Below are 17,259 nucleotides of genomic sequence, written 5' to 3'. Positions count from 1 at the left end.
ATGGTGACATTTAGCCCAGCGCAGGTTGAGAGAAATATTACTAATCAGTTGAGCAATGGCTTGGAGGTTTGTTTCAAATTGCCTTGGCTTCAGCATTTGTAGCAAGATGCAGGGGAAAAATGTAGGTAGAATGGCTGAACTCACTTCTGGGAACATTAGTTCAAATCAAAACAAACTAGTGTCTTGTAGCCAAATGCAAAATTGGAAGCCGTAAGTACTGCTTAGCACCGAAAAATAACGTATCTTTTGTTATCGGAATACTGTTTAAAGAAGCAAGGACACACCCAGACAAAGATCTAAGGACTACCTCATGCATTCTGTTTTTAGGTATACATCCAAAATGTTTTCAGTGCACATCTAATAATATGAATATGACAAACATGTATTGTATATGTACACTTGACAGTGAGCTGTGATTGGCTGCAGCTGAATGTATATTTGGTGGCAACAGAGATGTCAAGCAACAAGCTGGCCCCAGTTTATGGCTGGGGGGCTTGACTTGGCAGATCGCGAACTGGCCAGGCCTATAGAATGCTGTGTGCAGTGTTGACCATAGCCAGTGATCCACCTCACCCAGGATTGGCTAATCCACTGGTCTTGAATGGGTGCGTCTCAATCCATGACTGATCAAAGTTGAACGGAAGCAGTGGCGGCATTCCACAACAAGGCCTCCTCCATCAGCTTGGACCAACCGCTATTTGTCTCATCCCCTCAGGTGCCAAGCATGGGAAGGGGGAAGGGTAGAGTCAGCTGGGGCTTGGAGATTCAGGGGACCCCAGCCCAGGCAGCAACCCCATTACCACGAGAGAGAGGAAATTAAGGCTAAATGGCCGATCATGCTTGAGGATATTTGTGGGAGCCTATTTTCTGGTAGGGCTGTGCACTGCTTCAGCCTGAAGCCTGAGCTGAAGCGGGCTGCTTCGGGCCACTTTGAGCCCCTCCTGAGGTGAAGCAGAAGTGGCACGAAATGACCCGGAGTGGGCTGGGGGCTCTCTGACAGACCTCGGTGTGCTTCGGAGCTTTGGCAGCCGCGGTCCAGCTATGCCAGTGCCTCAAGGTCCCTACACGAGCCGCCCATCACTGTTGTCAGTGCTGCCGCTGGCTCTGCTTCTGCCACTTCCACTGTCATGGCTGCCGCCACCTCCACTGTTGCCGCTGTTGCCGGTGCCGTCATCACCGCCGTCAGCTCCTGAGGCCTGGACATGCCTCGGCTCTTATTGCAGGGAGTTGCCATGGCGACTCCCTGCAATAAGAGCTGAGGTGCATCCAGGCCTCAGGAGCTGGCAGCAGCGATGACAGTGGCAGTGGCAAAGGAGGTGGTGGTGATGGAGGTGTTGCTGCGGTGGCAACGGAACAGGTGATGATAGCGACAGAGGAGGAGGAAGTGGCAGAAGAGGAGGAGGTGGGGTGGGGGGTTGGGGGATGCCGCTGCCACCGCCGCCCATGTAAGGAGCTGGGGCTTTGCATGGAAGTGTCAAGGGGTGTGTGTGTGAAGCAGGATTTGGCCATCCAAATCTGGGTTTGGGTTCGGGGCTGAGTTGGGTCGCCCTCCCCAAATCAGCCCGAGCCAAATCGGGCCCACCTCTGAAGCCACAAAGCAGCTTCCGAGTCAGATCGGGGGGTCCCTGCACAGCCCTATTTTCCAACATCTATGTATCTTTGTTCAGTTCTTGTGAAATTTGCTGGAGCAAGTGCTAGAGAAGAACAAGACACCTTCTGAACACTGAGCTGCTCGCCTAGGCCCTTTTCTAGAATGGAGAGAGTGTGCTTGTGTGGGTAAACTACAGCTTGTGGGGTAGTAGTATCCAACGTTAGTCCTATGTAGAGTTGACCCACTGAAATGAATGGAACATAGGTTAGTCATGACTAACTTAAGTCCTATTCATTTCAATAGGTCTACTCTACATAGGACTAATGTTAGATACTACCGGTAGTTTGAGAGACAGAGAAATTCATGCTTCCCTATGACATGATCTCAAAAGAACTCCCATCCCGGAGAGAGGCACAGCTGGTGGGATGGAAAAAAGCACCATAGTAATTTGGGAAATCAGTCCCAGGGAGTGTGGGACCAGGGCTACTGCCAACCAAAAAGTTACAGAACAGTCAGCAAGCTTTGTAGCATTCTTCTTCAGGTTGGATATGGTGTGAAACAAAAGAGCCCTGAACGGGGTGGGTGGGTTGAAGCATGGTAGTAAAGTCCCAGTGTGGGCCATGGTGCAATTTCAAAATTAAAATGGATTGGTTGTCCTCTTCCCTCCATGTTCCTTTTGTATCCTGTTTCTTAGACTGTAAGGACACAGTTGTATGGGTTGCGCCCTCGATGATCATAAGCCCCTGGACTCGGAGGCTTATGATCATCCTATGCATTTTATCATAGGGTGCTTGTTCACTATACATTTTAGCATGCTATGCATCCTATGCATTTTAGCTAGATGGGCAATTTTGCCCTTCTAGCTGGGGCTGTGTGGAGAGGGAGGGAAGGAGGCTGGGGCAGCTGGAAGATTCTCCATAAGCCAGCTGCCTCGGTCTCCTCCCCTCCCCACCCACAGAACTGCCCCCTTTCCCTCCCCTATGAGCTCATGTTTGTGAACTCAGAGAGGCAGCTGGCATGGTTCTCTCCACACCGGCTGTGAGGGGCTGGAGGAGGGGGCCCAGAGCACATTCCCAGCTCCAAGGTCATAGCACTGTCTACAGCCTCGGCTCTGCAAACTTGAACAATTCTATGGCCCCTCTGGACTCTGTCTAGGGCCCATAGTATTGCTCCCTCTGCCATTATTTTAAACTGTAAACCTCCTTGACTACTTTGGCAGAAAAGTGGCACACAACTCTAGCCAATAAACACAGAAACAATTAACATTACAATTTCCTTTTTAAAGAAGTTTGTTTTTACAGAAGGTGAAAGAGTGGAGTAAGAGAAAGGGAAAGACTGGAGTGAAGGGTTATTTAAAAGATTCGCCTACAGTACAGTTCCGCGCATGTTTACTCAGAAGTAAGTGCCATGGAATTCAGTGGGACTTATTCCCAGGTAAGTGGGTATAGGATTGCAGCCTTAGGGCTTCTGCAGGCCTATGGTCTATCCTACACATCTCTTTTACTTCCAAAATTTCATTTTGTTTTGGAAGGTCAAAATTTGGGAGAAAAAAATAATGGCAACAAAATCCAAATAAATGGTGGAAACGTCAAAAAAAGTTCATCAATGCTTTCAAGATTTATAAGTGATTTGATCTGGTCTGGAAATATCTATGGCATTATGTTTTTAATTATTGGATCTAGTGAAAAGTATTATTCTTATATAAAATGCATCTGAGGCTGCCCTGCACCATGCTGGCAATAATGCTCATTGAGCACATGGCAGAAGCAGAAAATCAACTGCTTTCTTTTTTTGGCTTGAAGATGCCTCACACTATTCCTTAACAGCCAACATTTTTACTCAGCTGATGGAATTCCCTGGGGTCATGTTTGTTTTCTCTAGAAAAAGTAGCATTTTACAATGTCTTTAGTCAGAAGGACATACCTTACCTCCAGTGGAGGCCGATGGCTCTGATGTCAGTGGAGTGGTGAATCTGTTCCAGGTTTCCATCAGAACCAGTCAGAATGCTAAAGGAGCTTTCCAAGGCTTTGTACTTGGATAACTCCCTTAGAGTTCTGACTGAAACCTGGAGTGGATTCATTGCCCCACTGACATCGGAGTCACCAGCCTCCACTGCTTACCTCTGCTAACATAGCAGAGAAAGAGCCTGTATGTTCAGCATCTAGCTCAGCATTGCCTACACTGACTGGCAGCAGCAATCCAGGGTTTGACACAGGTCTGTCCCTGCCCTACAAGGGATTGAACCTGGGACATTCTGCCTGGAAAGTATGTACTCTGTCATTGCGCTATGGCCCTTACCTGAAGTTGGGATGTAACAGGGAAGTCACATACATTCCCATAAATTTGTTGTGTTCATTACTTGATGCCTGCAATCCTATGCAGATATCCATGTAAGGCAGGGATAAGCAGACTTCAGGCTTCCCAGGTCTCCTTTGTTTTTTACTAGAACCCAAAGGCCCACCAGCTGAATTCCTGGAGTTTGAATTCTTGAATTGTGTTGTTGCTCAGTCGTTAAGTTGTGTCCGGCTCTTCGTGACACCATGGAACATAGCACTCCAGGCCTTCCTGTCTTCCGCTCTCTCCCAGAGTGCTCAAGTTCATATTTATTGCATCGGTGATGCCATCTAGCCATCTCATCCTCTGCCGTCCCCTTCTCCTTTTGCCTTCAATCTTTCCCAGCATCAGGGTCTTTTCCAGGGAGTTTTCTCTTTGCATTAGGTGGCCAAAATATTTGAGCTTCAGTTTCAGTATCTGTTCTTCCAATGAGCAGTCAGGGTTGATTTCCTTTAGGATTGACTGATTTGACCTCCTTGCAGTCCAGGGGACTTGTAAGAGTCTTTTCCAGCACCACAGTTCGAAAGCATCAATTCTTCGCGCTCAGCCTTCCTTATAGTCCAGCTCTCACAGACATACGTTACTACTGGGAAAACCATAGCTTTGATTAGACGGACCTTTGTTGGCAAGATGATGTCTCTGCTTCTTACTATGCTGTCTAGGTTGGCCATAGCTTTCCTCCCAAGGAGCAAGCGGACTTTTAATTTCATGGCTACAGTCACCGTCTGTGGTGATCTTGAAGCCTAAGAAAATAAAATCTGTCACTGCTTCCATTTCTTCCCCTTCTATATGCCAGGAAGTGATGGGGCCAGATGCCATGATCTTAGTTTTTTTAATGTTGAGTTCCAAACCAGCTTTTGCACTCTCCACTTTCACCCTCAACAAGAGGCTCTTGAGATCCTCTTTGCTTTCTGCCATTAGGGTGGTATTGTCTGCGTATCTGAGGTTGTTGATAATTCTCCTGGCAATCTTAATTCCGACCTGTAATTCATCCAACCCGGCATTTCTCATGATGTACTCTGCATATAAGTTAAATAAGCAGGGCGACAATATGCAGCCTTGTCATACTCCTTTCCCAATTTTGAACCAATCGGTTGTTCCATGTCTGGTTCTTACTGTTGCTTCTTGGCCCTTGTGCAGGTTTCTCAGGAGACAGATAAGGTGGTCTGGTACTCCCATCACTTTAAGAATTTGCCACAGTTTGTTGTGATCCACACAATCAAAGGCTTTAGTGTAGTCAATGAAGCAGAAATAGACGTTTTTCTGGAATTCTCTTGCTTTCTCCATGATGCAGCGAACGTTGGCGATTTGATCTCTAGTTCCTCTGCCTCTTCGAAACCCAGTTTGTACTTCCAGTAATTCTCGGTTCACATACTGCTGAAGCCTAGCTTGTAGGATTTTGAGCATCACCTTGCTGGCATGTGAAATGACTGCAATTGTACGGTAGTTTGAACACTCTTTGGCATTGCCCTTCTTTGGAATTGGAATGTAAACTGACCTTTTCCAGTCTTGCGGCCACTGTTGAGTGTTCCGAATTTGTTGGCATATTGAGTGCAGCACTTTAACAGCATCATCTTTTAGGATCTTAAATAGCTCAGCTGGAATACTGTCATCTCCACTAGCTTTGTTGTTAGTCATGCTTCCTAAGGCCCACTTGACTTCACACTCGAGGATGTCCGGCTCAAGCTCAGTGACCGCACTATCATGGCTATCAGGGACATTCAGATCTTTCCTGTATAGTTCTTCTGTGTATTCTTTCCACCTCTTCTCAATCTCATCTGCTTCTGTTAGGTCCCTGCCTTCTTTGTCCTTTATCATGCCCGTCTTTGCACAAAACGTTCCCTTGATATCTCCGATTTCCTTGAAGAGATCTCTAGTCTTTCCAATTCCATTGTTTTCCTCGATTTCTTTGCATTGTTCATTTAAGAAGGCCTTTTTGTCTCTCCTTGCTATTCTCTGGAACTTTGCATTCAGTTGGATATATCTTCCCCTTTCTCCCTTGCTTTTCGCTTCTCTTCTTTCCTCAGCTACTTGTAAAGCCTCATCAGACAGCCACTTTGCTTTCTTGCATTTCTTTTTCTTTGGGATGGATTGAGTTGCTGCCTCCTGAACAATGTTACGGACCTCCATCCATAATTCCTCAGGCACTCTGTCTATCAGGTCTAATCCCTTAAATCTATTTGTCACCTCTACTGTATATTCATAAGAGATATGATTTAGGTCATACCTGAGTGGTTTAGTGGTTTTCCCTATGTTCTTCAATTTAAGCCAAAATTTTGCAACAAGAAGCTCATGATCTGAGCCACAGTCAGCTCCAGGTCTTGTTTTTACTGACTATACATCTTTGAGCTTTTCCATCTTTGGCTGCAAAGGACATAATCAATCTGATTTTGATATTGACCATCTGGTGATGTCCATGTGTAGAGTTGCCTCTTGTGCTGTTCGAAAAGAGTGTTTGCTATGATCAGCATGTTCTCTTGGCAAAACTCTATTAGCCTTTCCTGCTTCATTTTGTACACCAAGGCCATGCTTGCCTGTTATCCCGGTGATTTCTAGACTTCCTACTTTGGCATGCCAATCCCCTGTGATGAAGAGGACATCATTTTTTGGTGTTAGTTCTAGAAGGTGTTGTAGGTCTTCATAGAACTGATCATCCTCAGCTTCTTCGGCCTCAGTGGTTGGGGCATAGATTTGAATTACTGTGACATTGAATGGTTTGCCTTGGATTCGTACTGAGATAATTCTATCATTTTTGAGATTGTACCCCAGTACTGCTTTTCCCACCCTTTTATTGACTACAAGTGCTACTCCATTTCTTCTAAGGGATTCTTGCCCACAGTAGTAGATATAATGGTCACCTGAATTAAATTCACCCATGCCTGTCCATTTTAGTTCGCTGATTCCCAAGATGTCGATGTTCAATCTTGCCATCTCATGTTTGACCACCTCCAGCTTACCTTGATTCATTGATCTTACATTCCAGGTTCCTAAACAATATTGTTCTTTACAGCATCGGATTTTCTTTTCACCACCAGACACATCCACAGTTGAGTGTCCTTTCGGCTTTGGCCCAGCCGCTTCACTCTTTCTGGAGCTACTTGGAAATTCCCTCTGCTCTTCCTCAGTAGCATATTGGACACCTTCCGACCTGAGGGGCTCATCTTCTGGCATCATCTCTTTTCGCCTTGTGATACTTTCCATGGGGTTTTCTTGGCAAGAATACTGGAGTGGGTTGCCATTTCCTTCTCCAGTGGAACACATTTTGTCAGAACTCTCCACCATGACCTGTCCGTCTTGGGTGGCCCTGCACAGCATAGCTTATGGCTTCACTGAGTTACACAAGCCCCTTCACCACAACAGGGCAGTGATCCATGAAGGGGGAATTGTTGAATACAGAGGGTAAAACAGACATTACTCTTAAGTCTGTATCTAGGAGCTACAGCTTTTTTTCATTTTTACTCTAGCATAGGCGCAGAGGGGCTGATCTGAACTGGGACCCTAGGGCAGATTTTAAGATCCAGATCTGGTCCCTTGCACTTACTCTAAAGTAGAAATGAAAAAAAGGCATCACTGCTCAATATGGATTTAAAGTAATGCCTGTTCTGCCTTCTGTATTCAAGAATCCTGAGTCCAGGAATTTGTTTTGAGTATGGTACAGGCATAATCCCTCCATCCTTCCACATCTAGAGAAGAATATCTGCACAGGCTGGCAATGGCAACCATTACAGAACATGCTCAAGACAAACTTTCCATGTCACCTCATAGTATGGATGTCTGTGTTGCATAAAATCCATTCCATCTGTCTTCCACGGATTGTCAGGCATCTTTCATTCCATCAGCCACCCATTGACAAAATTGAAGTTTTTTTGTTTTGTTATTTGCACAAATTCACATGTGCAAAAATGCGCAAATCTCCCCCCAAATCCACATTTTTACACTTTACCCTATGGGGCAAATGTGCAGTTTTGGCCGGATTTTTTAATTGTTTGCTTATTTTTCTACAATGACATTTGCACAAAATTACTGAAGGTTAGAAATATGGTCCACAAGTCCACCCGAGAGGGGAAAAGCAGCTCAGATGCACAAAAATCTGAACTCATTTGGTTCTGTTGTGGATTTCTCTAACATCCCTGCCTCATAGCCCTACAGACACAATATTTCAGGCAGTTCACATATTCAACTATGAGTCATGCGGGGTCTAAATTATGCAAACTTGTGAAGCCAAATCTGTAGACACTGAGGACCTAACTACATGTATCCAAACCCAACCATTCATTTTTTTCCCGTTAGGAAAAGCTGCTTCAGAGGAGACAATTTTTGAGAAAAGTGTTGTATGTTGTATGTATGCATGTGCTTAACCCTTTCCCTGTCTACTGCTTTTCCACTCCAAATTGCACCCTCTGCAGCTGTTTTCACCTACAGGTTCAAAACACATTTGTGAGGCTTAAAGACATATTTAGAACCTCACAGGAGGTTGGGGGGAGGGAGCAATTTGAAGAGAAGCAGCCGGGCTGGGAAAGGATTAAGTCCCCCTGTTATTTCTCTGCTCAAAATTGCCCATTCTCAAATTTCACTGGAGCTGAACTTACAATGGTTATCTTAATGTTTATAGCCCTCTTCATGCAACCATCAGTGTAGTATGACCACACATGGATGTGAGGAGCGGGATTGTGGTAGCTGATTTTGTGCCACATGCCTTCCAAGCTGAAAGTATGTAGGATTTGTACACAGTTGGAACACCTGTAAAAAACAGGGTCCCCGATTATGCAGTCAAGGTTACATACTTTGGATGTGTTCATGCACTGCATACAGTACAGAAACATGTGCCCCCAAAATGTATAGATTGCACAGATGTGTGCACAAGAGTACATGTTAAGAATTAAGGACACAGGATTACTATTGAGGGTGGGGAAGGGATAATTTTAGAGAGGTGTAGGTGGGGTGGGGAAACTGGTTGGTGTTCATTTATTGTATGAAAAACTAATAAAAACTTTAAATAGTAAAGAATGCTACGTCTTAGGAGAAAAAACATGCAAAAATACATATAATTTGAAAAACGAGTACAAAAATGCAAACCAAACGTATAACTTATTTATTTGATTGATTGATTTTATTTATATCTTGCCTTTTCACCAAAAAAGAAAAGAAAAAGGCACTCATGGTGAATTCATTTTGAAATAGGCACATAAATATATGTACAAATATTCATGCAGACTTTGTGAAAAAATCACAAACTGACGCAGGAATGGGACAGAAGGACAAATGTAACTTTGAAAAAAATGAGAAAATGACTAAAATCAAACTTCATGCACATTTTTCTGGACTATGCATACTTTATATGCATTTTTATGTGCAAACTTTGATTACACATTTCAGAAAAGTGTGATAATGACAGTGAACAGTATTCCAGGTTGTGTATGGGTTTGAGTAGTGCAGATTTGGTGTATTGGCATAAATGTGCAAACTAAATGAATTTTCTCATATTCTCACTGCCTACACCTGAGTGAGCCTACCCAAGCATTAAGATCAATGTCAGAAGCCCTGATCTTTGGCCCTCTGGCAAGCACCATTAGGCTGGTGGGTCTAGGGACAGAGCTTTCTCAGTAGTGACCCCAAACTTTTAGAACACCATCTCCAGAGAGATATGTATGGCCTTTTCAGTGCTGGCTTTCAAACCAAACTCGGAAGACACACTTATTCCAGTTTGCATTTGGATGAATTGTGCTGTACCTGTCAAAACGTTGACCTGCTGCTGTTTAAAAAAGAAAGTGGTCTAGGGCACAATCCCATGCATGTTTAGACAGAAAAAAAGTCCTACAACTCCCAGCATTCCCCAGCCAGCATTGCAGGCCTTTTTTCTGTCTAAACATGGATAGGATTGCACCCTTAGATGCTATAATGATATTTTCATGTGTTTTAGAGTCTTGTAAGCTGCCTCGTGAGGGCAGCATGCCCTGAAAGGTGAATTAAATATCTTTAAAACAAAACAAACAAACAAATATGTTATGGTGTATGATGACATGACATGATATGCACATGCCTTTTTCCTACACTGAGTTTTATCTGTGCAGGAAAATAATCTTGTGTGGAAAAAGCCCTAAATTAATCTAGTCCCAAACTTTACAAGGGATTTCAACCAGAATTCATTATGAAATATATCTATATATCTATTTACTGCCTCATTTGCTAAGAAGCCATCAAGGCTGTACATAATAACTTATAACAATCAAATCTAAAAACAAGAACATTAAAAACAGTAAGGGAGCAATCCCATGCATGTTTAGACAGAAAAAAAAGTCTTACAACCCCCAGCATTCCCCAACCAGCCATGCTGGCTGGGGCATACTGAAAATTGTAGGTCTTTTTCTGTCTAAACATGCATAAGATTGTGCCCTAAAAGATTAAAACATGAAACTACACCATTAAAACAGCTAGATTAATGTCTTCACACCATTTCTGAAAGCCAAAAGGGTGGGCACCAATCGTAGTTCTTGAGGGAGTGCATACCACAGTTTGAGAGCAACATTGGGGAAAGCCCTTTCGTACGTGCCCAACAAACAGGCCTCTGCAGGTAAACTATCCTGAGCAACCCTCATTAAAATGAATGGGAGTCACGCAAGATGGTGGTATAGATTAAACTCATGTGTACCTATTTTTCCCCCTATATATAGCAGCTTCGGATGTGGCAGACGTTCTGCGTAGTAGCAGAGCTCATAGCAATTGGACCAAGTATATCTTCAGAGCATTAGAAATTAGCTTAAGGGCCCAATCCTATGCATGTTGAGACCAACAAAAGTGTTACTGCTCCCAGCAACCCCCAGCCAGCAAAGCTGGCTAGGGGTTGCTGGGAGCTATAGCACTTTTTCCAGTCTCATCATGTATAGGACTGCATCTGAAGTCTTCCAGTTCACAAAGCAAGTGCAGCTGCTTTGCTTGGTGTGTGTCGGGTCGGCACAGTACCCTTCAGTTCCCAGCACCTCTTCTCTTTGAAATCCTAGACTGACAGTTTTGCAATGTCTACATGGAGCAAAATGGTTTGTAATTCCATATTCCAAATCACCACAGTTATGTCATGTGGGGATATACTGTCAGATCCCCCAACCTCTCCCCATACCTTGTCATTTCATCTGCCCAGCGGTTCAGCAACTGTGTGCATAGCATAGGGTTGCCAGCTCAAAGATTTAACCAAAAGCACTGCAAAATGATGGGGTGCTTTGCATGAAGTTCTGTGATCTTCCATCTCTCACTCCTGGTGTTAATTTAGCATGTCACAAAGCAGAGAAACAGGTTCTCAGGATGCAAGATTTATTATAAAATTTATTATAAGATGCCCAACGCGTTTCAGCTTTTTTTTCTTATTTTAGGCCTTCTTCAGGGGTTACTAAAGAAATAAGTCTGCAGAATTTTTTTTTTACCAAAAGGTTATCTCCTGTGTCAATCTACTGGTGACATTCAGAGAAGAGCAAAATCTGATGGATAGATACAGGAGGTGCCCATCAGGTCAATTTGCTTGAAATTTGCAAGATCTAATTCCTAGATTATTTATTTATTGCATTTATACCCCGCCTTTTTTCCTCTTGCAAGGAACCCAAGGTGGCTTACATTATCCTCCTCCTCTCCATTTTATCCTCACAACAACAACCCTGTGAGGTGGGTTGGGCTGAGAGTCTGTGACTGGCCCAAAGTCACCCAGTGAGCTTCCATGGCCGAGTGGGGACTAGAACCTGGATCTCCCAGCTCCTAGTCCAACACTCTTGCCACTGTACACCATACTGGCTCTCGAGCATCCCAACCCTATGTTTACATTTCCATCCTTTGTTGTTCAGGAGGCAGCAATGAAATCCATCCCAAAGAAAAAGAAATGCAAGAAAGCCAAGTGGCTGTCTGATGAGGCTTTACAAGTAGCTGAGGAAAGAAGGGAAATGAAAAGCAAGGGAGAAAGGGGAAGATATATCCAACTGAATGCAGAGTTCCAGAGAATAGCAAGGAGAGACAAAAAGGCCTTCTTAAATGAACAATGCAAAGAAATTGAGGAAAACAACAGAATGGGAAAGACTAGAGAACTCTTCAAGAAAATTGGAGATCTCAAGGGAACGTTTTGTGCAAAGATGGGCATGATAAAGGACAAAGAAGGCAGGAACCTAACAGAAGCAGATGAGATTAAGAAGAGTACATCATTATATGCAGAGTACATCATGAGAAATGCCGGGCTGGATGAATTACAGGTCAGAATTAAGATTGCTGGGAGAATTATCAACAACCTCCGATATGCAGACGATACCACCTTAGTGGCAGAAAGTGAAGAGGATCTAAAGAGCCTCTTGTTGAGGGTGAAAGAGGAGAGTGCAAAAGCTGGTTTGAAACTCAACATTAAGAAAACTAAGATCATGGCATCTGGCCCCATCACTTCCTGGCATATAGAAGGGGAAGAAATGGAAGCTGTGACAGATTTTATTTTCTTGGGCTCCAAGATCACTGCAGACAGTGACTGTAGCCATGAAATTAAAAGACGCTTGCTCCTTGGGAGGAAAGCTATGGCAAACCTAGGCAGCATAGTAAGAAGCAGAGACATCACCTTGCTGACAAAGGTCCATCTAATCAAAGCTATGGTTTTCCCAGTAGTAATGTATGGCTGTGAGAGCTGGACTATAAGGAACCTGAGCGCCGAAGAATTGATGCTTTCGAACTGTGGTGCTGGAAAAGACTCTTACAAGTCCCCTGGACTGCAAGGAGGTCAAATCAGTCCATCCTAAAGGAAATCAACCCTGAGTGCTCATTGGAAGGACAGATACTGAAGCTGAAGCTCAAATATTGTGGCCACCAAATGCGAAGAGAAAACTCCCTGGAAAAGACCCTGATGCTGGGAAAGACTGAAGGCAAAAGGAGAAGGGGACGGCAGAGGATGAGATGGCTAGATAGCATCATGGATGCAATGAATATGAACTTGAGCACGCTCCGGGAGAGAGCGGAGGACAGGAAGGTCTGGCGTGCTATGGTCCATGGGGTCACGAAAAGTCGGACATGACTGAACGACTGAACAACAAATCTGATGAAAGTGGGCTCTAGACCAGTGGTCTCCAAAGTGGGGTGCGCATGCCCCAGGAGGTGTGCAAGATGATCCATTTTGGTATGCAAGCTGCCTGATAATTGAGCAGCCTCCTGTAGTCCTGACAAGCTGTCATTGTGTGCAATGATGGTGGTGGCGGAGGCAGCAGGATGGGATGGGAGCTGAGGGAAGCTCCATGGTATTCCTCTCTTGCATCCAGTCCTATCCTGCCTCTGCTGCAACCACCAAGAGCAACTGCGCCAGTCTCTGCCAGGCACAGCACAGGAAGGTGCAGTTTCTTGCTGGGCCGTGGCACCAAAGCAGCTGCAATCCTGCTGAAGGAGAGTGAATTTGTTCTGTATTGTTCCAAATTTTCTGACCTTTTCTGTGATGACAAGTGACTGTCAGTAGTATGCTACCTAGCAGATATTTTTGAAAAAATAAACACACTTAAGCTGTCCCTTCCAGGTAAAGGTGACATTTTAACACTGAGTGAGAAAGTAACTTCTTTTTGAAAGAAACTCGTGCTATGGAGAGAGCTTTTTGAGAATGGATGTTTGGAAATGTTTCCATATTTTGTTGCCGAAAATGATGTAGGTGTGTCACCTATAAAAACTCTCATATCTGCACAGTTAAGGGCACAATCCTATGCATGTTTAGACAGAAAAAGTCCTACAACTCCCAGCATACCCCAGCAAGCCATGGCTGGATAAGGAATGCTGGGAGTTGTAGGACTTTTTTTTTTTTCTATCTAAACATGCATAGGATTGCATCCTAAAAAACTTGGAAACAGATTTTTCTAACCTGTTTAAAAACCTTTCAAATGAAGAGTTTCAGTAGGTTTTGAACCCATTGGTTAAAAATATAAACATGCAACACCTTCCTATTAGTTTGCAAGAACTACTGATTGACATCAGGGAAGATGGAAATTTACTAGCTGAATTTTAGCAAAACCCTTTGCATTATTGGTGGATGGAATTGAAAAAATGAATTCTATGATTTAGTAAGAGCAGCCAAAGATGCACTTCTTCCATTTGCATCTACTTATCTTTATGAGGTGTCTTTTTCAGCTATGACAACCATTAAAACCAAGTATCGAAATAAACTGAACTTGGAACCAGACTTTTGAATCACTCTATCACAAAGTGTTAAACAAAGATATTCAAAAATAATGAAGCATATTCAATCACATTGCTCTTACTAAAAAATGTTATTTTTTTGGTACTGTTTTTGTACCATTAATAAATTAATATTTTTAAAATATTGTTTATTTCATCTTTATCACATCCTTTTTTATTTCTATTTTTTGTGTATGTTTTATAATGTACATAATATATTAGTATAGTAGTAGTACATGTATATAATTTATAAATAAATATACATATATTGGGGAGTGTGTGCTCATTTTTTTTTTACTGATAGGGGTGTGCGATGAAAAAAGTTTGGAGACCACTGCTCTAGACCACAAAGGTTTATGCCACAATAAACCTAACAAAGGTGCCATAAGATTATTGGTTGTTTTTGCTGCATGCAGACTAATACGACTGCCCTTCTGGATGTGGATTTATGCAAGAAGTTAAGACAATCTTTGATGGTATGTCCCTTAAAATAAAGGGCATCAAAAACCTAATTTCATCAAAGTAAATCCAGGATAGAATAGATATAATCGATTGCAAACTTGCCTTAAAAAAAGTGTGTGTTTGTGTATGTGTGTGTGCAGGGGGATGACACAAATTTCAATGTCCCTTGTGTGTCTTTTTTTTTTTTTAATGAAGGCTTAATAGAAGGGATGCCATAAATGCATTTGCATGCTAAAAAAGCTGCGCCTGCTGGACTTCTGTCCATTGTGCACATCTGTCTCCATAAAAATAAAAAAAAGGCTAGTCAGGTCAAGAGGGCCATAGGATATGCTCTTTTCTGGAAGTATTTTCTCAGAAATCCAACCTCCCCTGAAGTCCTCGCACCATCCTCCGCGCTCGGAAGAGGAGCGCGGAGCGACTGAAAGTGGGCATTCCGGGGGGGGGGGATTCCGGGGGGGGGGAGAGTGTGTCGTACATGTTGTATGGCAACGTGTTGTATGGTGGCTTCCTCTCCTGGTTGACCCCCCCCACCGCTGGACAGACAACAATGGCTGTCTAGAGAAAAATAGCAAAGTAGGGGAGGTGCAGAGGGAACAAACCCCCCTGTGCTTCTCCTGCCTTGCTTAGGATAGGTGGTTACCTCCGAGTTCGGAGGTGGCTGCCTATCTAGTTAGGATTGCGCCCTTATTTTCGTGCTTTGTTGCATGGATAATGCATGTTAATTTCACCCCTACCCACCCTGTCCAAAGCATGCAATGTTGATACTGTAAGGCTGCAATCCTATACACACTTACCTGGGAGTAAAGCCCATTGAACTCAATGGGATTTACTTCTGAGTAGACATGTATAGGATTGCACTGTAAAGACATTAACTTTGAATGTGCGGATATTAAGGATCACATTGAAAGGCCAGTTAAATAAATTGCAGCAGGTGGCCATCTTAAGAAATCAAGATCATAAGAGGATCAAGGCTCATATAAGTTCCATAAACTAGAAGATGTGCTACTTACCCATAGACATTTCCAAAAGTGGCCCTGATCCGAGGGGTTGAGCAGCCTCAGCTTGGTTATTGCAGATCATTGTACTATGTAAGCAGGCTTCAGAGGATGGTTTTTTTAAGATCTCTTCAATAGAGAAAGACAAAATGGGCCTCTCCTGGTTACGACATTCCTTTGAACTGCTCATTTTTATTCCATGATGAGGGTGGAAACTCAGCATCAAATGTATGTGTTATGGTAAGCAAAATATACTCTCTATATTTCACACTCTTTCTGCTGTTCATTGTATGCAAGGGGAAGACAAGTAGGATTTCCTCTCCTTGCTGAAACCTATCAGACTCATTCAAAAGACAGAAGGCAGAATGAAACCCACATTCTGTTTCTGGTCCCTGAAATCCACTACAAGGTTTAGAAAAGTCTTGAGTCATAAGCAACAGTGTGACTACCAAATAAAAGTAGCGTGTGCAGCCCCACCCATACCAAAAACAATACATCCCACCCTCCAGTGGTGTTCGAAGTTGTAAGGATCTTCATACATCCAGTCTCATTACAATCCCAAGAGGAGGAGTATTCTTCTCGGCAGATCCAAGATCTTGCTAGAAAGGCCCAATAAAGAGTAGCTTGATACGATATGGGTAGGAAAGAAAATCTGTATAATTACTTTCTTTGTTGTCCTTCCCAAGAGATCAGCACACAAGCACCAGCATTTGCTTGTTGGAATGATAGGAGGTATGGGACTTGAGAGTGAGTGTGTGTGTGTGTGTGTGTGTGTGTGTATATATATATATATATATATACACAGCCATATATATGGCTAAATGCTATTATTTATGGTTATTTAGAAATACTTGAAAGTCTTGAGCTTAAATGAAGAAGCTTCTTGGAACCACCATTATTATCCCTTCTGCAACTATTTGGTGATTTTATCTTCTGTAAGCTTTAGAACTCTGTGAAAAGTTCCCAGATTGTTGCCTTGCAACCAGCATTTAATAAAATGGAAATTACAAAAAGAAAAAGAAATCTAGAAAGACTTTTCTGTCCCCCCCCCAGTCCTCTTTTCCATAATAGAACAGTTCCAGTTGAGAAACATCCGAAAGGTTAGGTCTTCCGTTCCATGTCGCCTCCACCAGGAAGAACATGAGGGGTCCGTCTTTTTCTCCCTCTCCCTTTGATCCCTATTGTTACTTACTTTAAACTTAATAAATGGTGCACTCGAAAAAAGTGCCTTTAAAAAAATCAGTAAAGTCTCCTAAGATTTCGCTTCCATTTTGAATGTTACCTTCCTGACTGTTCTTTTTGGCTTCTTCTCCCACTGCAGTGTCTTTTGCTACCTTTATCCTGCAGTTGTACTGAGAGACCATTCCGCATTTGTCCAATTACCTGACAACTGTTGAACTGATATACCATCACATGATCCTTTGTAAAACTCAGGTTGAAATTACTGTGTAACCAGGTGGCAATAAAACACACCTGATAAGATGAAAGATGTTGGCTTTTTCCAAGGACTGGTGAAACAGCTGCTCAGGGAAAGAAAAGTTGATGGAGCTCTAACCTATTACAGTCAGGCATATCAGGGTGTTTGTAATTATCTAACAGTACAGTCCTATGCATGTTTACTCAGAGGTAATTCTCACTGTGTACGGTAGGGCTTTTACACAGGTAAGGTGTGTGCAGGATTGCGCCCTAACAGTACCAACCTACCCATGTCTA

General features: G+C 43.2%; 1 protein-coding gene across 1 annotated transcript in view; it reads right to left on the bottom strand.

The window, feature by feature from the left end:
• ISX (intestine specific homeobox) overlaps positions 1-16,943 on the bottom strand; it is a 49,828-nt gene extending 32,885 nt beyond the window's left edge. The window contains exon 1 of the mRNA XM_084811735.1: positions 15,562-16,943. Coding sequence (XP_084667861.1) covers positions 15,562-15,769 — 208 coding nt within the window. The 5' untranslated portion in view covers positions 15,770-16,943. The remainder of the gene's footprint in view (positions 1-15,561) is intronic.
• Positions 16,944-17,259: the final 316 nt, after the last annotated feature.

Source organism: Heloderma suspectum, chromosome 7 (genome assembly GCF_057233095.1).
Source record: "Heloderma suspectum isolate Gila_16-S chromosome 7, 16-S_ref, whole genome shotgun sequence".
NCBI lineage: Eukaryota > Metazoa > Chordata > Lepidosauria > Squamata > Helodermatidae > Heloderma > Heloderma suspectum.
The sequence above is the reverse complement of the archived record's forward strand: the minus strand, read 5'-3'. Positions and strand labels throughout refer to the sequence as shown.